Source organism: Myodes glareolus, chromosome 3 (genome assembly GCF_982192425.1).
Source record: "Myodes glareolus chromosome 3, mMyoGla1.1, whole genome shotgun sequence".
Classification (NCBI taxonomy): Eukaryota; Metazoa; Chordata; class Mammalia; order Rodentia; family Cricetidae; genus Myodes; species Myodes glareolus.
Window position 1 is genome coordinate 22355780 of NC_142028.1, and position 25850 is coordinate 22381629.

At 36.9% G+C, this 25850-nt stretch overlaps 1 protein-coding gene across 1 annotated transcript; it reads left to right on the forward strand.

Moving 5' to 3' along the window:
* Positions 1-4790: 4790 nt before the first annotated feature.
* LOC148122577 (killer cell lectin-like receptor subfamily B member 1) lies at positions 4791-24431 on the forward strand. The gene is made up of 6 exons (XM_087904985.1): positions 4791-4872; positions 17543-17638; positions 18265-18315; positions 18824-18978; positions 19330-19445; positions 23190-24431. Exons 1-6 carry the CDS (start codon positions 4791-4793, stop codon positions 23326-23328), a joined length of 639 nt encoding a protein of 212 aa, XP_087761111.1. The 3' UTR covers positions 23329-24431.
* The last annotated feature ends 1419 nt before the right edge of the window (positions 24432-25850 follow it).

The following is a 25850-nucleotide window of genomic DNA, read 5'->3' on the forward strand; positions in this document are numbered from 1 at the left end:
TTCTTTACCTCTTCTCTCTCCCAACCACTTACCCCCATCCTTGCTTTAAAATGACATAATCCCTCAGATCAGTTATTGTATTTTTCATTCCAGATTTTATGTTTGGTTCTATTTACAGTTTCTACATCTTCACTGGTTTAATTTATCCATGCACTACTTTCCTATAGTTGTTTCTCTGTGGTGTCCATGAACATCTTTACGACAAACTTTAAAAATCCTATGTCAGGGAACTGGAGCGATGATTCAATAGGCAAGTCACATTCCATGTATGCAATAAGATCAAGCTCAGGTCCCCAGTACCTGTATAAATGACTGATAGGTAACCCATTTACAACCCCAGTGCCCATGAGGTGGAGAGAGGGGCCTGCTGGAACAAGGTGGCAAGTTAAACTAAGGATTCAGTGGGCTCGAGGTTTGTTAGAAGACCATGCCTCAGGAAGTAAACTAGAACATGATCAAAGATACCTCATGTCTAACTGTTGTTTCTATATGTGCAAACATGTACCAAAGATGTGTATCATTACACATAGGAACACACAAAAATACATACCAAATTTTCATGTAAAATCAAATAAAATTATTTGCCAATCAGCTCATACATCTATAATGCTTTAGTTTAACAACTATAATTTTCCCTTCCATTGTTGGACCATATTTTACTGTTCCTTTGCATCTGTATAATTAACATTCTGTGACTTGAGCATCTGAAAAAGCAGTCTTGTCTCTTAGTTTTCACAAGGGCTCTTTATCTGAAGAAAACTTTCATCCATTTGACCTTATTTTATTTCTCAAGCATATGTCTTCTTCTTCTCACTACTGTCTATCTGTGAACTCTGCCTCAAATATGCTCCATTCCTCTTTTTTCTGTGGGCTTCAATCTGGCAACCTAAGAAGGGAAAGGAAAAACAGTTCTGAGGTATCCACAAGAAAAACAGAACATTTCATTCATGTTCATTGATTTGTTTCATTGAAAGTAAAAGCCTCTTTATGTGGGCCCTGCCAAGTAGACCACCGCTCATTGACACGGTACTGAGAAGAAAGATTCAGGAGATTAGAAATAAAAAAGATAGAACAGTTGAACTTCGGGTTTCTTCCCAAAGCTATTAAGCTACTAAACTTATTAAAAAATCAGCATCTTAGACTGGAGAGATTGCTCAGTGATTAACAGGACACTCTGCTGCTCATCTGGAGAATATGCATTCAATTCCCTTCACCCATATAACAGCTAACATCTGACGGTAACTCCAGTTTTAAGGAATTTGTAACTTTTTTTGACACTCTTAGACACCTGGTAGGCATGTGGTATACATACATACATGAAAGCAAAACAATTATATACATAAAATAAAACAAAGTACTGAAATAAACATAGTTAACAAACAAGGCAGAACAATGCTTAGAGACTGGGGGTGTGAGTGAGGGAGTTTTTGTTTTGTTTCTTTTTAAATATAAATACAGCATTTTATGCACTATTTCCATGGAAGAAATCGGACTGGAAGCTTTCATATGATGGGGGAAAGTGCACAGGAAACTAACCAAGCAGTGATGCCCAAAGGGAACATGAAGAATTCAAAGAGCATGACAGACCAAGAACACAGTGGCATTGGGACTGATAATTCCAGTCTTTTATGAAGAAAAGCACAGTTCCCAGGAACAGAAGCCTTAAGTCCTTTGAGGCTCTGTCCCCAGCTACATACTGGCCTTTCAGGTTCACCCCTCAGCAAGAACACAAACTAGGTTCGCTTTCCTTTCTTCAGCCTCTAAGAAAATCTTGGATAGATTTATCTCTCAACAGTGTGGCAAGTTTCCACCCAGATCTTCTGCTGGATGAAGCAGGAGAGAGCTGCATCAGTTACCCACTCCCTTCTCTGTAAAACATCTCCTTGGTTTTAAACTGAGCTGGTACTACTACTTCCTAGCTACTCTTTAAACTTCTGCAGAGGTGCTAAGGTCTGTATGGCAATGCCTAAAGCAATATCTTTGTGGATAAAGAGGTTGCATAGCTTCCTGGTGAGCCATTCTACTCATGTCACTATTCCTTAGTGCTTTTAACCTGAAGCAAATAATATTACCTCATAATCACCACATTCTGGTTCATTGTTAGTTTGCCTTCTTTAATAAAATTATTCCTTTATCACTTTTTTCACATTCAAGAATACCATTGTTTATATTTTACTATATTTTTCAATGCATTTCAACCGTCACTATTTACCTCAAACAGTTTCAAATCAAAGTAGGTTTTTAATTAATACTTTGTCATTACTTCTTTTTGAGATACTAAGTATTGCTTTTACTACTATTACATTCTAAAACACTGATTACTTAACAGTCTTTTACGATTTAGCTTATTTCTATTTAATAACTCATTATTTGTATGCAACACCACACTGTAATCTCTCTGAAACATTATCTGTTTGTCTGTCTCTCTTCCTGCACATTTGTATTTTATTTTTAAAATATTAAGGTAATTTTGAATTCTGATACATTTAGTTGTAGAAATATTCTAGCAATCAGGTGATCAAAGAGCATAATCAGCAGGATTGAATTCTACAGGAGTGCATTCTCAGGAGAGTGTAATTTTACAGCTTTAGGATGATGGCTACGTGACTGTTCAGTACTTGGTATTGCTCCTAATAGTTTGTAACCAACAAGTGGTCAATATGTTCCACATTCATGTGGACAAATGACACTCATCTCTGGTGGTTTTTCCACTTAGTTCACACTTTGTGGCATTGAAGCGTTTGTAAGCATCTTTACCTGATGCCATCTTACCTCAAATCTGCCATTCTTAGCAGAGTTAGCCACAGCTGGCTTCAGAATTTACAGCTCAAGTTCAGAGTCCTCACAGATCATTTGAATCTTCTTAGAGCATCAAGAATCTCTTCACTTTATTGATATTTCCAATTCATTTCCACAGCTTTCATTGGCTGAAGGACTGCTAATTCAATTGTGCTCCATGAATGAACTTAAATACTTGGAATACTTGCTTACATGTTTCCCATGTAAGGCTGTACCATCTTGCAAAATGAGAACTTCATCAAATATGCATGGTTAACAAACTTTTTGGTGATTCTTATATATAATAAAACTATAATTCCTTATATAATATAAATAAAATTTTTATATGCTAAATTTGATCATTTTTCTAGATATGTATAGAATCACTCAACACTGATAACTCTGGGAGGTCTTGCACACCTGTGGAAATCTTAGGTTGAGATGAAGCATGAGGCAGAATTCTTTGCAGGCATTGTGTGACATGACTGCCATCAAACAGTGCCAGCTGCAGTGGTTTCACAGAGTCTTAAGTGTGCTGTGAGAGCTTTAGACAGACTTCCCCCTCACTTCATAATCATCATTGGTCTTAGGGCAAAAGTGTGCTACCTATGTTATGAGTATGTACCTGGAACTCACGATCAGGAGACTGTTGCCATGTTCATGTAGTTGTGAGTGGCTTATACAACTCTTCTGTGATCACAAAAGATGACTTTAAGGAATTCTTGCTTTTCTTCGTGTATGTCTGACTTGGAATTTGTTGACCTGTTTTCAGTCTCTAGACCTGGAAATCTTTGGAAGAGATAACACATCCTGTAGACCCATGCCCTCCAAGTTTTGTATTTCAGATTGATGAAGTCCCTTTATTCAGATAAAAGTTGTTAATGTCATATGGCCCCTCAGGACTGATAATGATAGGTGTTGGTCTCTCCTAATTGATTTTCCTATTTTGTCAGTCATGTTTTCTCTTTTCTTTTTTATTCTTTAAGTTTTCTTTTTTAATTACTTTTACGTCTTCATGTCCTCGTCTCACAGCTTCCTTCACTGTCTGGATATCTCAGGAGATTTTTTTTAATTTATTTATTAAAATGTCCACCTCCTTCCCGCCTCCCTTTTCCTTTCCCCTTCCCTCCTCCCCCTCCCTCTCTAGTCCTAAGAGCAGTCAGGGTTCCCTACCCCATGGAAAGTCCAAGATCCTCCCCGCTCCATCCAGGTCTATAAAGGTGAGCATCCAAACAAACCAGGCTCCCACAAAGACAGTCAATGCAGTAGAATCAAAACCCAGTGCCATTGTCCTTGGCTTCTCAGTCAGCCTTCATTGCCAGCCACATTCAGAGTGTCCAGTTTGATCACATGCTCCATCAGTCCCAGTCCAGTTGGCCTTGGTGAGCTCCCATTAGACCAGTCCCACTGTCTCAGTGGGGGGACACACCCCTCGTGATCTTGACTTCCTTGCTCATGTTCTCCCTCCTTCTGCTTCTCAATTGGACCTTGGGAGCTCAGTCCAATGTGGGTTTCTGTCTCTATCTCTTAGGAGGGTTTTATATTGTCAACTCTGGTCAAGTATAAATACAGACTTTGATGCATTAATTTTTTCCTTTACAAGTCACAAAACATCTTTTTTCATAAGTCCTTGGAGTTCAATAGGTAAGGATCCCTCAAATTTAAAGTCATTCTTGAGTGGTTAATTTCATTTACACTGAGCATTGCCCCAAGTGAGTAACTGAGAACAGAAAGTTAAAGAAATAAGAAAAAAGAAGGCTTATCCAGATTTTTTTCAGAAAGCATGACCTGTGTCACATTTATTGTTTTAAAGAAAAAAAATGTGTTACCTGTGTGAGCATAATGGATACCAAGTTCAATACCCTTGGAGAAACCCTCCACCGCAAGTGTGAATGTGTGTGGTCACAGAGAACATAATATTCACAGGAAAAGGATTTCCCTTTGTTCATATCCTCTCCTAGAACTTAAATTCTGCCCTCATTCACATGTCAATGCGACATCTCCCCCTGACAATGGACACAACAGCGATATATGCTACCATAAATGCTGCTAAAATGCAAGGGCTTAAGTTTGCATCATCTTCTCTTCCCTCAGGTAAGTTGCTTTATTTATTTATTCAATACTGGGAAATCTTCTAGAGTTAATCGTATCCTGTTCTATAACAGTTTTAAATTATTGTTTTAAGTTGGTGAGATGGCTCATCAGGTAAAAGATCTTGCTTCATAAACCTGACAAACAGAGTTCAATTCCTAATACTTTGGTGAAAAGGGAATCAAATCCTAAGAGTTGTTCCTTCATCTCTATATGTGTGGCATACATATACGTGCATTGGCAGAGAGGCACAATACCTTCAGCCACAAATCTACAATCACAAATACATACATAAACACACCTGCAGCTCTACTCAAAGAAACACACACACACACACACACACACACACACACACACACACACACATTTGAAGGGCCAGGGGAATGAGAAGGATTTGATACTTCTAGCAGAATTCCAAAGATCCAGTCTTTGTTGATAGAAAGAAGCATGTTTTCCTTTTCCTCATATGCCTACCATAAAAAAAAGTAGGCATGGGGACTTCTTGAAATGGATGTAAGAAAAGGAAAGTTGAGAAAGACAATGAGACTTTCTTCAATAATACTGTCCATCGTCCTAAATCAAGAGACTAGAAAATGTCTCTACTTTCATTGTACATATTATCCTTTAAACAATCAGTTTGAATTGAAACTTGAAGGACAAAAATAGAATAAGGTCAGAGAAAATCCTGTGAAGGGAGAATTCTTACCCAGCAGTGAAAGAAATGAATTCACTTGGGCCCATTAACTAAATGACTCAAACTCTGGTAGATTCACAGCATAGTGAATTGATTTGTCAATGAACAAACAAACACAGAAATAGGGATATGGGCAGTGAGCTGCTATGTGGCCAAATGACCAAAGGTTTATTTTGATCAAGAGGTCAATAAAGTGTAACAAGGCTCTTCTATTTATTCAGAAATAACCACTATGTTTCAATATTTCTCTAGATAAAGAAGATCCAGCTGTAAACAATGATGAGTATCTTTTTTTTCCTTGTAGAGTTTAATTATGCTTACATGTAGGTGTGCAGCCAGTAAACTATGAAGATCTGCTATAAAAACTTGTATGATGTTGAAAGATAGCAAGATAAAACACTTAAGATTTTTATCTTGACAAACTTCATCACATCATGCAACATGATCATGTCACGTCTTGCTGAGAGATGTAAGGTGCCAGTTCTGAAAAGAGGCAAGGGACTAAGTCTGAGTATCTGAGAGATGAGTCTTGTAAGAAGCTGGGACAGAAAAGGCAAAGGGAGAACTCACGTGACACGTCATAGGAGAACATACATGGCCTGTGTGGTATAAATATCAAATCTGAAGGAATGGTGACAGATGGAATGGGATTTGAAAAACATTCTATAAGCTCAAAACAGCCCTGGACTGAGCTCCCAAGGTCCAAATGAGGAGCATAAGGAGGGAGAACATGAGCAAGGAAGCCAGGTCCACCAGGGGTGCGTCCACCCACTGAGACAGTGGGACTGGTTTAATGGGAGCTCACCAAGGCCAGCTTGACTGGGACTGATGGAGCATGTGATCAAACTGGACACTCTGAATGTGGCTGGCAATGAAGGCTGACTGAGAAGCCAAGGACAACGGCACTGGGTCTTGATTCTACTGCATGGACTGACTTTGTGGGAGCCTGGTTAGTTTGGATGCTCACCTTTATAGACCTGGATGGAGGGGGGAGTACCTTGGACTTTCCATGGGGCAGGGAACCCTGACTGCTCTTAGGACTAGAGAGGGAAGGAGAGGTGGGGAAGGGTTGGGAAAAGGGAGGTGGGCAGGAGGTGGAAATTTTTAATAAATAAATAAAAATTAAATAATATAATAGAAGCCTCTTATATCAGTTCATAATAAAATAGCTATTAAACTAAAAGTATATGTTTGGTATTCAATTTATCGTTGCTGCTTTTATATATATTTTTAGTTCAACACATAATTCATGAACTTTTTTCATAGATTATTAATATTTGAATAATTAATAATCAACATTTGTTTACAATATTCCCATTCTCTGCAATGTTGCTGCAGATATTACTATAATGTACACTGCCTCAAATGCAGATTAAATAAGTTGTTTTCTTACTGGACTTGATTTATATAATCTATTAAACATTTTTACTTGGTAAAGAGAGAGTATTAATAATAACTCTCAGAAGTTTGTCATTTGCTTTTTCTCATTAGTTTTAAGATAAAGTGAATTATGGAACTGTTTTAAGTTATGTATGCATTTTAATCCATATTGTTTTATTTCCATTTTGCACTTTTAAATGTTATTGAAATTCTTAAGGTTGATGGTTTAAAAATTAAAATTAACAACAGTCTGGCCAGAGGACAACCATACCTGCTCACCCGTTTAGCTCGTCTCAGTTACTTGTATTTAAACCTCTCTCAGCTTAATGGAAAAAGGGGACCACATAGAGTATTAAACTCCAAGACTCAGTTTTTCTCATCTTAAAATGGTCTGTAAAACGTGTATATATTTTCTCATAGATTGCTCTGAAGAGAGAGATAACTGGTATAAAATATTTAGACAGAGCAAAACATTAACATAATTCTGTTTTTAATCCATAGAGGGTTGTGCTCATGATACTAATTATCCTTCAGAAAAATTCTAACTTATTAATCTGCTGTAATTTCTATAACCAATATAAAAAGCAATCTTCTGGTATTAAAAAATATAAGACTCATCCATGTATTCAGAAATAATCACTATGTTTCAATATTTCCCTAGATGATGAAGATCCAGATGTAAACCCCTGTGAGTATCTTTTGTTTCCTCATAGAGCTGAATTATGTTTACATGTAGGTGCACAGCCAGTAAACCATGAAGATCTGTATAAAATCTAGTATGATGCTGAAAGTTAGCAAGAAAAAAAAAACTTGAAAATTTTACTTTGAAAAACTTCATCACACCATACAACGTGATCATGCCACGTCTTCCAAGAAAATGAAAATGCCAGTTCTGAACAAAGCAAAAGACTAAGGCTGAGTATCTGAGAGATGACTCTTGTAAAAAGCTGGGACAGCAAATGCAAATGTTCTCACAGGCATGTTATTTTGTAGGAGAACATGCATGGCCAGTGTGGTGTAAATATCAAATCAGAAGTCATCGTGACAGAAGGAAAGGGATTTGAAAAACATTCTATGAGCTCTGATCAGCTTAAGGTGAACATCTAAAATGTCCATACAATGGAGAAAAATTAGGATTCTGTGGATATCAAAGAATGCCTGTGGCAGGTCATCCACTAATGTTCACCTGGGCGTTTCAGTGATGAACGGCCTATCCATTCAGTCTAATTTCAAACAGAACAGCTCACACAGGAAGGTTGTTTTTGCAATTCTATATATCAACTCTTAAAGGGATAGAAATTTCTAAAGTGACCCAGTCTTTTACTTTTAGTTAAACAACAACAACAACAAAAAAAAACATTGAGGAAAAAAAGACAACTATTGTTATTGAATAGTCTCTGTACCAGACACTATGCTTAGGAATTTTTGAGAATTGTTTTCATGAATTCTAAAAGTTTATGAAGTAGATATTGTTCCGATACTTGACCAATGAAGAAATTACTGGTTTATGAAGGTTAAAGTTTGGCCACAATAGTATACTGTACTGAATTTTACTATGTTATATTATGATGAATTTGAAATATGAATGTTCAAAATATTAGGCTTTAGTAGAAAATTTCACATTAGTAAATATATGATGATAACTCTATCTTGTCACTCATAATTTCAAAGGTGGAAAGAGTAAGCACAGATAGAAATGACTTTTATAAATACAGATTATTCCACACTTCTTTCTTGATATATTTATATGTAAATATATATTCTATCTTTAAATAAATATCTGCATATACATGTATATACAAACACACACACACACATATATATGCAAACACACACACACACACACACATATATATATACAAATACAAATATGTACATATAAAGAGAAGCAGGACTTGTTAGGCCTATTTAATAGGATTGGTCACTCTATATTACTCTAAGCTTCAGGAAAAATTCTAGGCTGATATAAATACACTGATCTTCTCACATTTGTGGTATCTTTGGGGCCATGAAATTTTTTATGGTGCATGTGTCTTTATTCAGCAGCCAAGTATGTCCAACACAGAAGTAATTATCATCCATGGTCTCATTCTTCAAGTCTAGTGCCTCTCTGGATTCTTCCATGACAGACTTATGCCACCTCTGACCACACAGTATTTCTCTTACCCACAGTAGATTGCTTACAGAACCTCTGTATATAAGTTTGTCTCTTCTATATGGTGTGGTATTGGCAAAGTAACTATGTGCAGATCCCTGTGTGTTTTAGATAGTCTCAAGATTTCCTACAGTAACAAGAGGATTTCAATGACATGAAATCAGCACTTATAAGTATTTGTCTGGCGTATATAATGTGGAAAGTCTGAAAGTGTTCCATAGATTTTTTAAATTTCTTTTTATTGAGATCTACATTTTTCTCTGCTCCCCTTCCACCCTCTCTCAAGGACCCCATGGCCCAAATTTTCTCAGATCTTGCTTTTTCTACTACCCATGTAGATTAGATCTATGTATGTCTCTCTTAGGGTCCTCAATATTGTCTCTGGATCCCCTGGACATGTGATTTGTTGGCTGTTTTCTATGTCTTATGTTTAAAAATTCCTTATGAGTGAGTACTAGTGATAATTGCCATTCTTCTATGTGCACACTTTTAGTCAGTAGTGAGAAACTGCGTCTACAGATAAAGTTCCTTCTTAGGGCTAAGGAGAGCTGTCTTCTTTCTCTTATAAACATTTCTACTATTTCTGCCTCTCCTTTTTTCTTTTTTCTTTTTCCATGTTTACAAATGACCTGTATTACCTAATGATCTTCAGAATTCACTATCTAATAGACAAAATGCATCCAATTCATAGTAGTTGATATTGTTAACACAAAAAACAGATTTCAGTCATGGTGTTTAGACAGCACAGTATGGTAGACACAATGTATGCTATTTTATATAAAAGGCATGGAGGTCTCTGTGCACAGAGACAAGCACTAGATGAACCAGAAATATGCTTATTACCCTTTAAACAATCAGTTTGAATGGAAGCCTGAAGGACAAAAATAGAATACGGTAAGAGAAAAGCCTTTGAAGAGAAAATTCTTACCCAGCAGTGAAAGGAATGAATTCACCTGGGCCCATTAATTAAATGACTCAAACTGTGGTAGATTCACTGCATAGTGAATGGATTTGTCAATGAACAAACAAACACAGAAATAGGGATATGGGTAGTGAGCTGCTATGTGGCCAAATGACCAAAGGTTTATTTTGATCAAGGGATGAATAAAGTATGTCAAGAGTCTTCATTTATTGAGAAATAACCACTAAATTTCAATATTTCTCTAGATGAAGAAATTCTGGCTGTAAACAACTGTGAGTATCTTTTTTTCCTTGTAGAGTTTATATTATGTTCATATGTAGTTGTGCAGCCATAACTATGAATATTTGTATAAAAACTTATATGATGTTGAAAGCTAGCAAAAAAAACTTGAGACTTTTATCTTTAGAAACTTCATCACATCATGCAGAGTAATCATGCCATGTCTTCCTGGGATGTAAAATATACCAGTACTTCCAACACAGAAGAAATTATCTTTAGAAACTTCAGGTCTGAAAAATGCTAGGGACTAAGGATGAGAATCTGAGAGATGAGTCTTGTAAGAAACTGGAACAGCAAATGCAAAGAGAGAACACACATTTCATGTTGTATGAGAACATGCGTGGCCAGTGTGGTGTAAGGATCAAATCAGAAGGAATAGTGTCAGATAGAAAGGGATTTGAAAAATCATTTTATAATCTCAGATCAGCTTAAGGGGAATGACTAAAATGTCCAGACAATGGAGAATATTTAGCACTTTGTGGATACCAAAGAATGCCTGTGACAGGTCATCCACTAATGCTCACGTGGGCTTTTCATTGATGAACGACCTATCCACTCAGTCTAATTTCAAACAGAACAGCTCACACAGAAAAGGAATTTTTGCAATTCTTTATATCTTATCTTAAAGGAATAGTGATTTCTAAAGTCACCCAGTCTTTTAGTTAAAAACAACAACAAGAAAAAAAAACCTTAAGGAAAAAAAGGATAACTACTCTTTATTGAATAATAATCTGTATTAGACTATTAGACACTTAGTAATTTGTGAGAATTGTTTTCATAAATTCTAAAAGTTTATGAAATAGATATTGCCCAGATACTTAACAAATGAAGAAATTACTGGTTTATGAAGGTTAAAGTTATTGTCACAATAGTATAGTGTACTGAATTTTACTATGTTATATTATGATGAATTTGAAATATGAATGTTCAAAATATTAGGCTTTAGTAGAAAATTTCACAATAGTAAAATATTAAGATAACTCTATTTTATCACTCATAATTTCAAAGTTGGAAAGAGTAAAGACAGACAGAAATGACTTTTACATATGTACATTATTCCATACTTCTTTCTTGATATATTTATATGTAAATATATATTTTGTCTTGAAACAAATATCTGAATATACATGTATATACACACATACATATATACCTTTGTGCAAAGGGAATCAACTCCTATGAGTTGTTTCTTCATTTCTATATGTGTGGCATTCATATACATGCATTGGCAGAGAGGCACAATACCTTTAGCCACACATCTACAATCACAAATACATACATAAACACACCTGCAGTTCTATTCAAAGGAACACACACATACAGACACATAATCACACGATTTAAGGGTCAGTGGTATATGAAGGATTTGATACTTCTAGCAGAATTCCAAAGATCCAGTCTTTGTTGATAGAAAGAAGCATGTTTTCCTTTTCCTCATATGCCTACCATAAAAAAAGGTAGGCATGGGGACTTCTTGAAATGGATGTAAGAAAATGAAAATTGAGAAAGACAGTGAGACTTTCTTCAATGATACTATCCTTGGTTCTAAATAAAGAGACTAGAAAAATGTCTCTACTCTCATTGTACATATTATTCTTTAAGTGATCAGTTTGAATGGAAACCTGAAGGTCAAAAATAGAATATGTTCAGAGAAAAGTCTGTGAAGAGACAATTCTTACCCAGCAGTGAAAGAAATGAATCCACTTTGGCCCATTTTCTAAATGACTCAAACTGTAGTAGATTCACAGCATAGTGAATGGATCTGTCAATGAACAAACAAACACAGAAATAGGGATATGTGCAGTGAGCTGCTATGTGGCCAAAGACCAAAGGTTTATTTTGATCAAGAGGTCAATAAAGTGTAGTAATGGTCTTTCATTTATTTAGAAATAACCACTACATTTCAATATTTCTCTAGATGAAAAAGATCCAGCTGTAAACACCTGTGAGTATCTTTTGTTTCCTCTTAAAGCTAAATTACTTGTCGTTGCACAGCCAGTAAACCATGAACATCTGGATAAAACCTAGTATGATGCTGAAAGTTAGCAAGAAAAAAAACTTGAAAATTATATCTTGAGAAACTTCATTACATAATGTGATCATTCCACATCTTCCCGGAAAATGAAAATGCCAGTTCTGAAAAAATCTCGGGCCTAAACTGAATATCTGAGAGATGAGTCTTGTAAGAAGCTGGGACGAAAAAATGCAAAGGGAGAACACGCATGTCATGTTTTAGGAGACCATGCATTGCCTCTGTGGTTTAAAATTCAAATCAGAGGCCCTTGTGACAGAAGGAAAGGGATTTGAAAAACATTCTATAAGCTCTGATCAGCTTAAGGGGAATGACTAAAATGTCCAGACAATGTGGAATACTTAGGATTCTGTGGATACCAAAGAATGCCTGTTGCAGGTCATCTACTAATGTTCACGTGGGCTTTTCAGTGATGAGCGGCCTATCCACTCAGTATAATTTCAAAAAGAACAGCTCAAACAGGAATGGTATTTTTGAAATTCTATATATCTACTCTTAAAGGAATAGCGATTTCTAAAGTCACCCAGTCTTTTATTTTTAGTTAAAAACAACAAGAAAAAAAATCCTTGAGAAAAAAAGGATTTATTGAATAGTCTCTGTACCAGCTCTATGCTTAGGAATTTGTGAAACCGTTTTCATGAATTCTAAAAGTTGATGAAGTAGATATTGCCCAGATACTTGAAAAATGAGGAAATTACTGGTTCATGAAGGTTAGAGTTATTGCCACAATTGTATATTGTACTGAATTTAACTATGTTATAGTATGATGAATTAAAAATATGAATGTTTAAAATATTAGGCTTTAGTAGAAAATTTCACAGTAGTAAGTATTTGAAGATAATTCTATGTTATCACTCATAATTTCAAAGTTGAAAAGAGTAAGGACAGACAGAAATGACTTTTACATATGTGCATTATTCCACACTTCTTTTTTGATATATTTATATGTAAATATATATTCTGTTTTGAAAAAAATATCTGCATATACATGTATATACATACATACATATATACCTTCTTGAAAAGTCATCAACTCCTATGAGTTGTTTCTTCATCTCTATATGTGTGCCATGCATATACCTGCATTCACACAGAGACACACACCTTCAGTCACACATCTACAATCACAAATACATACATGTACACACCTGCGGTTCTACTCAAAGAAACACAAGCACACACACACACACAGACACACACACACACGCTTGAAGGGTCAGCAGAATGTGAAGGCTTTGATACTACTAGGACAATTCTAATGATCCAGCCTTTGCTGATAAATAGAAACTTGTCTTTCTTTTCCTCATGTTCCTGCCTAATAAAAGTAGGTTAGGGAACTTGTGTAAATGTCTGTAAGAAAATAACGTTTGAGAAAGACAATGAGATTTTCTTCAATGATACTATCCTTGGTCCAAAATAAAGAGACTGAAAATGTCTCCACTCTCATTGTTCTTATGACCTTTGAAACAATCAGTTTGAATGGAAACCTGAAGGATAAAAGTAGAATTCGGTCAGAGAAAAGCCAGTGAAGAGAAAATTCTTACCCAGCAGTGAAAGAAAAGAATCCACCTGGGCCCATTATCTAAATGACTGAAACTGTGGTCGATTCACAGCATAGTGAATGGATTTGTCAATGAACAAACAAACACAGAAATAGAGATATGGGCAGTGAGCTGCCATGTGGCCAAATGACCAAAGGTTTATTTTGATCAAGGGATGAATAAAGTATATCAAGAGTCTTCATTTATTTAGAAATAACCACTAAATTTCAATATTTCTCTAGATGAAGAAATTCTGGCTGTAAACAACTGTGAGTATCCTTTTTTTCTTTGTAGAGTTTATATTATGTTCATATGTAGGTGTGCAGCCATAACTATGAATATCTGTATAAAACCTAGTATGATGTTGAAAGCTAGCAAGAAAAAAAATAAAACTTGAGATTTTTATCTTGAGAAACTTCATCACATCATGCAGTGTGATCATGCCATGTCTTCCTGGGAGGTGAAAGATGCCAGTTCTGAAAAAAAGCTAGAGAGTAAGACTGAGTATCTGAGAGATAAGTCGTGTAAGAAGCTGGGACAGCAAGTGCAAATGTTCTCACACGCATGTCATTTTGTAGGAGAACACGCATGGCCAGTGTGGTGTAAATATCAAATCAGAAGGAATAGTGTCAGATGGAAAGGAATTTGAAAAAAACGTTCTATTAGCTCAGATCAGCTTAAGTGGAATGGCTAAAATGTCCAGACAATGGAGAATACTTAGCATTCTGTGGATACAGAAGAATGCCTGTTGCAGGTCGTCTACTAATGTTCACGTGGACTTTTCAGGGATGAACGGCCTATCCACTCAGTCTAATTTCAAACAGAACAGCTCACACAGGAAAGGTATTTTTGAAATTCTATATATCTACTCTTAAAGGAATAGCGATTTCTAAAGCCATTCAGTCTTTTACTTTTAGTTAAAAACAACAAAAATACATGAAAAAAGGATAGCTACTGTTTATTGAAATAATAATTTGTATTAGACACTATGCTTAGTAATTTGTGACAATTGTTTTCATAAATTCTAAAAGTTTACTAAGTAAATATTGCCCAAATACTTGACAAGTGAAGAAAATACTAGTTTATGAAGGTTAAAGTTATTGTCACAATAGTATAGTGTACTGAATTTTACTATGTTATATTATGATGAATTTGAAATATGAATGTTCAAAATATTAGGCTTTAGTAGAAAATTTCACAATAGTAAAATATTAAGATAACTCTATTTTATCACTCATAACTTCAAAGGTGGAAAGAGTAAGGACAGACAGAAATGACTTTTACATATGTACATTATTTCATACTTCTTTCTTGATATATTTATATGTAAATAAATATTGTCTTGAAATAAATATCTGCATATATATGTGTATATATAAGCATATTTGTACATATAAATGTAAATGACTTGTTAGGCCTATTTATTAGGATTAGTCACTCTATGTTACTCTAGGCTTCAGGAAAAATTCTAGGCTGATATAAATTCATTGATCTTCTCACATGTGGGGTATATTTGGGGCCTTGAAATTTTCTATGGTGCTTGCCTCTTTGTCCAGCAGCCCAGTACATTCTGCACAGATGAATTTATCATCCATGGTCTCATTTTTTAAGTCCAGTACCTCTCTGAATTCTTCCATGACAGAGTTATGTCACCTCTCACCACACTGCATTGCTCACTGTCCACAGTAGATTGCTTACTGAACTTCTATGTATAAGTTTGTCTCTTCTATAAAGTGTGGTATTTGCAAAGGACATATGTGCATATCCCTGTGTACTTTAGATAGTCTCAAGATTACCACAGAATCTAAGAGGATTCCAATGCCATACAAACAGTTTTTATAGCTATCTGTTTAGAGAATATGATGGAGAAAGTCTGAAAGCATTCCATATATATTTTTATTGATTTTTATTGAGCTCTACATTTTTATCTGCTCCCTTTTCTGCCTCTCCCCTCCCCTTCCACTATCTCAGAGTCCCCATGTTCCATATTTAATAAAGAGATCTTGACTTTTTTTCCTACCCATGTAGATTAGATCTATGTATACCTCTCTTAGAGTCCCCATTGTTGTCTAGGATCTCTGGATTTGTGATTTGTGTGCTTTTTTGCTTTTTGTTTGAAAATACTTATGAGTGAGTATATGTGGTAACTGTCCTTCTTTGTGTGCTCACTTTTAATCAGTAGTGAACTACAGGGTCTACAGATACAGATGGTTCTTAAGGCTAAGCAGAGCTGTCTTCTTTCTCCTATACATTTTCTGCTATTTCTGCCTCTCTTTCTTTTTTCTTTTTCCACATTTAATAATGATCTTTCTTACATAGTGAATTTCAGTCATGGTGTTCAGACAGCACAGTATGGTATGCATAGTGTATGTTATTTTATATAAAATGCAAGGAAGTCCCTGTGCACAGAGATAAGCACTATAGGAACCAGAAATGTTAAGTACACAAGATTATTTCTGCAGAGGAAGGGGTAGATAATCTGTTATCTACCCCGAAGTCTGGGGTTAGACAGGTTTAATAGTCTGGTGACCTTTGCAGCATGTGTGTGGCCAAGAGAAAAGCACATCATCTCCCAGACCCTTAACACAGAATTGCCAGTCACTAGAACGTATCTTTACAGAAGGTGTCCCCCATACTTCACCAGAATTTTGACAAAGTTATACCTTGAGCTTTATTTTCCACATAAAATTAATTAGACATCACCAGGAAAATTTTCAACATATTGTGATATGCTAAATATGCCTAAAGTAAATCATACAAAGTCAGACTTTCAAAGTTTGAACCAACACCAGCTCTTTAGTCATGTTATTTTAAACTGCATTCTTGCCTCCAATGGACCATAACACTACTGCCCATGGTGGTCATACAGAATCTACCAATGCTAATTCCAGTATCATCCTTTTCTGCTATAGACTTAGTGTATGCCAGTTTATGGCACAATACCCAAAATATTTGAGATTTCATTGATCATAGTTTTTGTTACTTGCATTCAACAGTGATACTAAGTTGCTAACTGTAAAATTCTAGAAACATGTAACTCATTGTTTTAAGCTGGACCCTGACCTGGGAGCAATGATGAACACTCACAGCATCTAATCCATGAAACACTAGTCACCAGTGCTTGAGCCCCATTAACACTCACTCATAGTATGAAGGTCCCAAATTGTACAAGTAATGATACTGAGAGCCCAGTCATGGCAAAGAGTAGCCATAATGCATTCCATAAATAAAAGGTGTAGTAAAAAGTTCTCCTCTAAATAAAAAAAATCAATTTTACTGTAATCACATCAAATTGTGAAAATTACAGCCACCAGCCACCAGGTATAGTATGGGCTTAGTTAAGATGAAAATCACTCTCTCTCTTTCTCTCTCTCCTTCTGTCTGTATCTGTCTCTGTCTGTCTGTCTCTGTCTGTCTGTCTGTCTCTCTCTCTCTCTTTCTCGTGTGTGTGTGTGTGTGTGTGTGTGTGTGTGTCTGTGTGTCTGTGTGTCTGTGTGAATTTTAAAATGGTGTACACAGAATATATTTTCATCTCCAGTTCAGTCAGTCCACTAGGAGTGTTGGAAAGAGTTCTGTAGGTAAGGGAGGTCTTCTGTAATGATGAAAACAACTCTGACCCTTTCCCCAGATGTACCCTAGTGGATTTAACAAGTATAATCTGTGCTCTTAGATGCCCGTCAGTCCCCTCGCAGGCATCGGTTGACTCTGAAACTCGGCTGTGCTGGACTGATTCTTGTCTTGACCCTGATTGGAATCAGTGTCTCAGGTAAGTGAGGCTGAGCTTTAACTTTTTTATTCTCCCACATAAACATTAGTCCTCTTCATGGTACTTGGCCACTTTGAGCCTAGGGGAAAGTCAATGGCTTGTAATGTTACATGGAAACATTTCTTGTTCACTGCAGAATCCTCACATGTCTTCCATACTTCTTAGTTTTTATGAGAACCAACTGGGATATGTCATATGTGCACCTTGATCTATAAAAGTATAAGTGTGACAAAAAGTAGCAATAACTAAGAAAACTAAAAGGTCCCCAAATTTAGCTCACTACATGCCTGCTAAACATCCTATTGGGATGGGTGTTATCCAAGATGTGCAAGCTCAGGTGTGACTGTGGGAATCCGAGAGTTGCAACAACACTTACAACACAAATGGACTTGTCAATCAGATCATATGTAACCTTAGAGTTGCTTGAATCCATGTGTTCTGTGCTTTTCTGGTCCATATATCCTGTCTCCACACTTGTCCCTTAATCCAGTTTGCTAATATTTTATCATCAGTCCATATGTTCGGGTTTATTGAAATAACTTGATTTTCTGAAGTGAGGAAGAGAACACATGTTCCACCATTTCTTTCTGCATTTAATCCTCTCTGTTTGCTTTCTTATTTACTAGTGGGATTTTTAGTGCAAAAATCACCAAGAGTGAACATGACTGAACCAACAGGTAATTGTGTGGCTTAAATTATCTGAGAATAAGAGATTTTTGACAGAAATCATGAGTTACTTCATATAAAATGCACAAAGCCTTCGCTTAATACACTTTATCTGTATAATATTGTCTGAGAAGACAGCTATGAAAACATTAAGAGCTTTTGAGGGGTCACAGGGTTTGTAAGTGTTGGTTCTGGGAACTACATTGAAGCTGTGTGACCTTGACATCTATGATATTAAACACCTGGCCATGCTGCCTCAGACTGCTAATGCACATGATCTTAATAGACAGATAGTAAATTTGTGTATTTTAATGAGCATGTTGCACAATTAACTTTGTCTGAATCAAATTAGTGGAAATAAAACATAAAATAAATCTTTGTCGTTAGTTGTGATTTCTTGACTTATGAGAGCATTAACCTTGTTCCAGAATTAGTTAATTAAGCAGCTGCTGTGTGGAGTTGATTATTGTGTAGCAGGAACAGAGCAGAAATATATACATGTCTTCTTTCTTACTCTAGGGAGAACAGGCATACTAACATGCCTGAAAGATTGGCATCCATACAAGGATAAATGCTTATTTATTTCTCAAACTTCTGGTTCTTGGGCTCAAGGTCAAGATGACTGCTCTGCGAGAGAAGCCACTTTGCTGCTCATTGACAACAAAGAAGAATTGGTAAATTGATAAAACTTGCTCAGTAGAACATAATGCACTCTTTAAGCTATGTTGATACCTCTGAACTTTAAACAATGGTCTATGCTGAGAATGTAGAGTCTTGGATAATAAACATCTCATATTCTGAAAGACTAATCAGATTTATGATATAAAAACTAAATAAAGTGGGGTGAATCAATTATATATACATGAATATATAGAGAACAGTTTCACAAAACAGGGAGAATTACATTGGTTGGGAGCTAAGAGGCACTTCAAATGGAGTAATAGTGTTTAAGAAGATTAATAGAAGAAAGTAAATACTAAACAAACAGATTTTTGATTAAATCTACAACTCTGTTTTGATTATAGAAATTCATTCAGGACTTCTCAAGTAGAAATAAAATGGATTTTGTTATTGGACTAAATTATGTACCAGCAGAGAAGATCTGGAAGTGGATAAATGGATCGATTTTAAATACTGATGTGTAAGTATTAAATGAGCTAATTTAAACGCTCAATTCACATCTATTCACTGCACACTGAATTTTGTAATATTAATTTAGTTTTTAAATTTTTGATAGGGTCAGAATAGGATGAAAAGACAATTCAGAATTTGGTTGAATCTTCTGATGTACCAGTAGACATCAACCCTTTATAATTGTATGTGTGAGTTTATTTATAACTTAGTTTTAAAGGGCAAGAAATACATACTTACATAGAATTTCTTAAAAATTATTTATTCATTTTATCTTATGGGTGTGTGCCTCAGTGTATGTACATGTACCGTGTGCATGCCGAGCTCACAATGGTCAGAAGAGGACATCAGATTCTCGAACTGGAGTTACAGATGATTGTGAGCTGCCCTGTGCATGCTGGACCCTGAATCTGGGTCCTCTGGAAGAGCAGTAAGCACACTTAGACACTAAGTCAGTCCCTACTCAGAAATTCTTAAGCACTACTTTTAGAACTGTGTCAACAAAGTTGGAGCATAGTGTGTCATGAAATAAAATTCTTTGGACAGAATCAGAATAGACATTGCCATTTCAAAATATTTTCATATATATAACAAGGTTTCATTTCTGTGTGTGTGTGTGTGTGTATGTGTGTGTGTGTGTGTGTGTGTTGATCTTGGTTTTCATGTGTTTGTTTCTTAATTATGCTGTGATGTAAATGATTACATAATTTTGACTAATAGTGAAAATATGATAAGTGAAAAAACATATATAAAGTCTAAAATTAAGCTCAGGTGATCTGCCACTTTACTCTGTGGGTCAAGCAACATTCTGATTAGCTCGTAGTGACCAGGGAAATTTTTTTTTTATTTTTATTAAATTATAAAAGTTTCCATTTCCGCCCCTCCTCCCACCACCCTCCCACTCCCCCCACTTCCTCTCCTCCTCCCTCTCCATCCCTAAGAGCAGTCAGGGTTTCCTGCCCTGTGGGAAGTTCCAGTTCCTCCCCCCTCCCTCCAGGTCCAGGAAGGTGAGTGTCCAGACAGACTGGATCCACAAAATCCAGTATATGCAGAGGAAACAAGTCCCAGTGTCATTGTCAATGGCTTTTCAGAAAGACTCCGGGCCAGCCACAAAGACTCCGGTCACCCTGCTACATTGGAAAGAGAGTCAGTAAAACCCTGCTTTTGTTTTTGCTGGCCTGAGAAAACAGCTCTGTGTAAAAGCTGTACCTGTGTAACCTCCCAGTTCAGTTCACAGAAAGCATATAAAAAGCCAGGCCTAGAAGGGCTCATCTATATCACAGCACTCCTACAGAGAGATGGGAAGTGGAGACAGGAAAATCACATAAAGGCACCTAGGACAGTGAACCTGGAGTACATGACACAGTGATAGAAACAAGGTAGAAAGAGAGGATCTCCCTAAAATTGTCCTCTGACTTCTTCCCAAACTCTGACCTTTCCTCTCTCCCTCCTCCCCCACTCTCTCACACATATAAAAAGTAAATATCTGAACTCCCTGAATACTTGGCTTGGGGTAAGAAAACCAAGGGGAAAATAAAAATTTTGCATCCATGATTATTTTTGGGAATAAATTAGATAATTTTAGAGACCTCATCAGAATCCTGTCTAGGAAAGCCCTGGGAAACCATCAAAGTCTTTTTAAAAAGAAGCCTTTAGTTGAGAAGATGGGTTGTTTAAAAAAAGATATAAAGATTGAAGAAATAAGCTAAAGGATGGAAAATAAAATGTAGGGACATTTGCAGAAACCCAGTTGAGGGAAGTTCATAGTTTGATTAGCATGCTGCGTAGTAGGATGACATTAAATTTACAGTTCATGCCCAAGGGGCTCCATGAAAAATGAAGACGAGTAAAGAGACATCTGTGAGGGAGCCCTACCTACTGCCTGATGTGTGACACACTATGTTAGAGACAGGCTAGTCTTAAACTCACTCCTTTCTTGTAATCAGCCCAGAAGGTGTCTGTGTCAGTGCTTGACTTCTGGTTTCATTCACATGTGCAGTGAGCCTACAACTGCTGCGTGTGGAATTAGTGTGATAAAAGCAAAGACTCCCCAGCCTCTAGGGTGAGAAGGGAAGGAACCTGATTCTTGTCCCCATGACTGGGGTTTCTTTGCTTCTCTGCAACCAATTCTGTAGACACACTGTATCCACTCTGTATGTTGAATAGTTTATGAGAACCTATTTTGTGTATTTATTGTCATGTATTTATGCACACCTCACTCAATACCTTCCCCAAACATTAGTTGGTTCTACCCTATGTATTTAAGGAAACTGAAGCTCAGAAAAATGAATATGCTTTTCACATGATCACATGCCATGCTAGTAGTAGAATGAGGAGGTTTTATCTCCCATTCTCAAGCCTTTAACTTTTTCTACATCATGATGAAGATTACTGCTGGAAAATTTCTTTTTTTTTTGTTCTTAACTTTCTTTTTTTTATTAATTTATAAATATTTCCACTTCTGCCCCTCCTCCCAATACCCTCCCACTCCCCCGACTCCCTCTCCTCCTCCCTCTCCAGTCCTAAGAGCAGTCAGTATTTCCTGCCCTGTGGGAAGTTCAAGTTCCTCCTCCCTCCCTCCAGGTCTAGCATCCAAACAGACTAGGATCCCAAAAAGTCAGTAGCTGCAGAGAAAACAATTCCCAGTGCCATTATTAATGGCTTCTCAGACAGTCCCCGTGTCAGCCACATTCAGAGAATCCGGTTTAATCACATGCTCGTTCAGTCCCAGTCCAGCTGGCTTTGGTGAGCTCTCATTAGATCAGTCCCCTTGTATCAGTGGGTGAATGCACCCGTCGCGGTCCTGATTTCTTTGTTCATGTTCTCCCTCCTTCTGCTCCTCATTTGGACCTTGGGGGCACAGTCCAGTGCTCCAATGTGGGTCTCTGTCTCAATCTCCATCCATCGTCGGATGAAGGTTCCCTCTGATCCTGACTTCCTTGCTCACGTTCTCCCTCCTTCTGCTTCTCATTTGGACCTAGGGAGTTAAGTCCTGTGTTCCAATGTGTGTCTCTGTCTCTATCTCCATCCATTGCCAGATGAAGGTTCTATGGTGGTATGCAAAATATTCATCAGTATGGTTATGGGCCAAGGCCAGTTCAGGTACCCTCTCCTCTGCTGCCCAGGGAACAGTCTGGGGACCTCTTCTTGGACCTGGGAACCTCTCTAGAATCAAGTCTCTTGCAAACGCTAAAGTTGCTCCCTTAGTTGAAATATATACTTCCCTGCTCCCATATCCATCCTTTTGAAGTGTCGGTACAACTGAAAGCTCTATAGGTTTCTATCAGCAGTATCTTTAATGTTTATATATGTTTATAATGTTTGTTACTGTGTGTTTCCTATGCTCAAACGCTATGCAATCTTTGAAGTTCAAAGCATCCTTTGAAGTTCAAAGAAAATAAATGACCAATGTGATGATTAAAAAAAATGTGGCTATCAATGGGGGCAGACTGAGAAGCCATTGATAATGGCACTGGGACCTGTTTGTACTGCATGTACTGGCTTTTTGAGACCCTAGTCTATTTGGATGCACACCTTCCCAAGCCTGGATGGAGGGGTGGGCTTGGACTTCCCACAGGACAGGGTATCCTGCCCTCTCATAAGAAAGGAGGGGGAAGAAGGAGGTTGAGTGGGGAAGAAGTGGGAGGGGAATGGGAGAAGGGGGGGGAGTGTAAATTTTTTGAATGGAAAAATAAAAATAAAAGAATCAAAAAAAAATTCTAAACACTAAGAGAAGCTCTTCCTTGCTATTTAGGTTACAAATCAATCTCAAGAACAAAGAAAACAGCTGTGCCAGCATCTCACAGGAAAAAATTTTTTCTGACGCCTGTTCTGTATACAAACCTTGGATCTGCCAAAAGAAGCTGAATCATGTCGGAAATCCCATGTCCTGACTCCTGGTTGTGAATGTCATCTCTATTCTTTTACTCTCCACACCAGATCTCTGTATGCTATTTTTCAAAGATGTGGGCCTTTCCAGTGCATGGTTAGTAGCACCAAACATGGACTATAAAAGCATTGTGACCTCTTACAGATGTTCCCTTCCAGTTCCTTTAATCAGTAAATATAAATGTACACAGACATGGGTGTGCTATCTAAGAGAGGTGTTCTATAGAAGCCCAGACCAGTAGAGGGCACTGAAGGCCTTGTGTGGCCTTTCTGAGCTTGATACCTAAGATTATCTACAAACAGTTGCAGAAAACTGTTTCCAATGTCCTTATCTGTACCCACTTCAAGCTGTATCTCATCTGGGCTGTAGAACCTTAATTAAAGTCTTTGTTCTTGACCCTGACATCAGAGGTCCATAGTTAAGAACCTTGGGAATGGAAGAGTTTGTTTTGGTTGACACCTCCAAAATAATCAACTAGTAACTGACTAAGGTTATGATAACGAGAGTGACTCTAAGTAAACCTTGCTCTTTCCATGTGATGCCTCCCACCCTGCTGTGATCCCTCAGCAGCCCCTGGGCAGATGCTGGCACATTGACCCTGGATTTTTCAGTCTTCAGAGCTGTGAGACTGGGTGTCTCTTCTCATCCAGTTTCCTCATATAGCAACAAAAGTGGACTAAGACAAGACCTTGTCTCTTCCCACTGTTCCACAAATTTTCCCCATTTAATTTTCTCATCACTTCTTTCTTCCATGCCTCTCTATTGCTTATGCTTCATGCAGAAATAGTAGGAAGTATGCAGTTAAATATTTAGCTATTTTAGTAGAAAGTAGATTATATTTTTAGATTGTACAGTTAGAGAAGTTAAAATAAAATTAGCATTCACTATGGTAAAACTCTTGCATGTTCACTTTTCTAAAAAACAAAAGAAAATAGGAATTGCCAAATTTTCCAAAGTAATCAAATAAATAAGAAGACTGAATTTACTTTATAAGGACGCATAAGATAACTGTTAAAATAGATGCACACCCTAATCATTCAACATAGAACTCAAGTTTCTTAAATTGATGCATATGCTATGATTCAAATAAAATCTCATTTAAAAATGGCTTTTATTTTACAAATTGTTACTTTGTATATATGGATGTTCTATTTGCATGCATGTCTGTGCACCATGTACATGTAGCACTCTTGAAAGCAAAATAGGAGCAATGGATCCCCTGGGCTGGTAATTATAGATGGTTACAGGCTGCAGTGTGGGTGCTGGGATCAAACCTGGGTCTTTTGCAAGAGCAGTAAATACTACTAAGCACTGAACCATCACAAAATCTCAATATTATTACATGTCAGAAATAAAACTTTTATTGTTGTTGATAATAACTTTACAATATATGAAACATCAAGAATAATTCAATTTGTGAAAATTTGTAGAAACAAATCATCTAAGAAAACATTTCAGAAGAAAACAGCACTATAAAGCAATGGTTAACAACAGTGAAGTTTTAGGACAGGACTGAAATTGTTAAGAACGAGTAGCTAAGCACATAGGAGCAGGAGGGAGCCAGGGTCATGCAAAACAATCTTTTGTAGTTAGGTACATCCTGACCAGAGTGGTGGGAGACAAGGGGACTACAGCTCTGCCTTGGTTGCTGTGTCTCCTGATGTTCGCAACTGTCCTTTTGAAGCTGCAGTTGGGCTCCTTCTGCCTTGTAAGAAGCTAAGTAAGACACAAGAGGACTTTCTGAATGACTATACATGTCACCATTGAGTATAGTAATAGGCAGGGATGTAAAAACTGTGGTGACATCTTGGTCTTGGAACAATTTCTGTAGGAGAGAAGGAATTCCCAACAAGGGAATTTTACAATGACATCACAGATTTGGGACCATAAGAAACTTCTGTGTACTATATCCTGCAGAACCCAATGGACTACCTCCTACCTTCAGATCAGCCTGCTTCAATTTTGCTCTGCAATGTACATTCACATTGAGTTTCTATGCTTTGGTAAAAAAAACTTCTGCTCAAATTGTGTCATGAGTAATTTTTTTTTTCTTTGAGAAGACATGAATAGGTGAGAAGCTGTCACCTGGTAACAATGACACCATCAGAACAGAGATGAAAGGGGAATATTCTCATAATTCACAATGTTCACACAACCTCTGGGGACGGTGTTGGTACCAGCCTTTTATTCTGTCCAGGATGATCTGAGTCCTCTTGATGGTCACAATACATCACACATGGGTGATAGCTCTGAAATCAAGTAATCTCAAGGCATATTGATAGGAATGTTCTTCCATGACACCTCCATCAAGAAAGCAAATTACCAGTATTAGCTCACTTTTGGATAGACTCCAACTAGGATCTACTTAAATTGTGAAAGTGAAATTTTACTAGAAAGCCATGTCTCACTGTATCTCAACAGGCTAAAAATATCATGTCTAGCTGAGATTATTACAAGTGTTCACACTCATCTGGCAGATCTAATTTGGTATTTATCAATATATACAACTATAACCAGAAGCCATGC

Coding starts and splice junctions, on each gene's coding strand:
- LOC148122577 (XM_087904985.1), top strand. CDS start 4,791: ATGGACACAACAGCGATATATGCTACCATAAATGCTGCTAAAATGCAA. Junction 18,316..18,823: donor GAACATGACTGAACCAACAG/GTAATTGTGTGG, acceptor TTCTTACTCTAG/GGAGAACAGGCATACTAACA. Junction 18,979..19,329: donor TTGACAACAAAGAAGAATTG/GTAAATTGATAA, acceptor TTTTGATTATAG/AAATTCATTCAGGACTTCTC.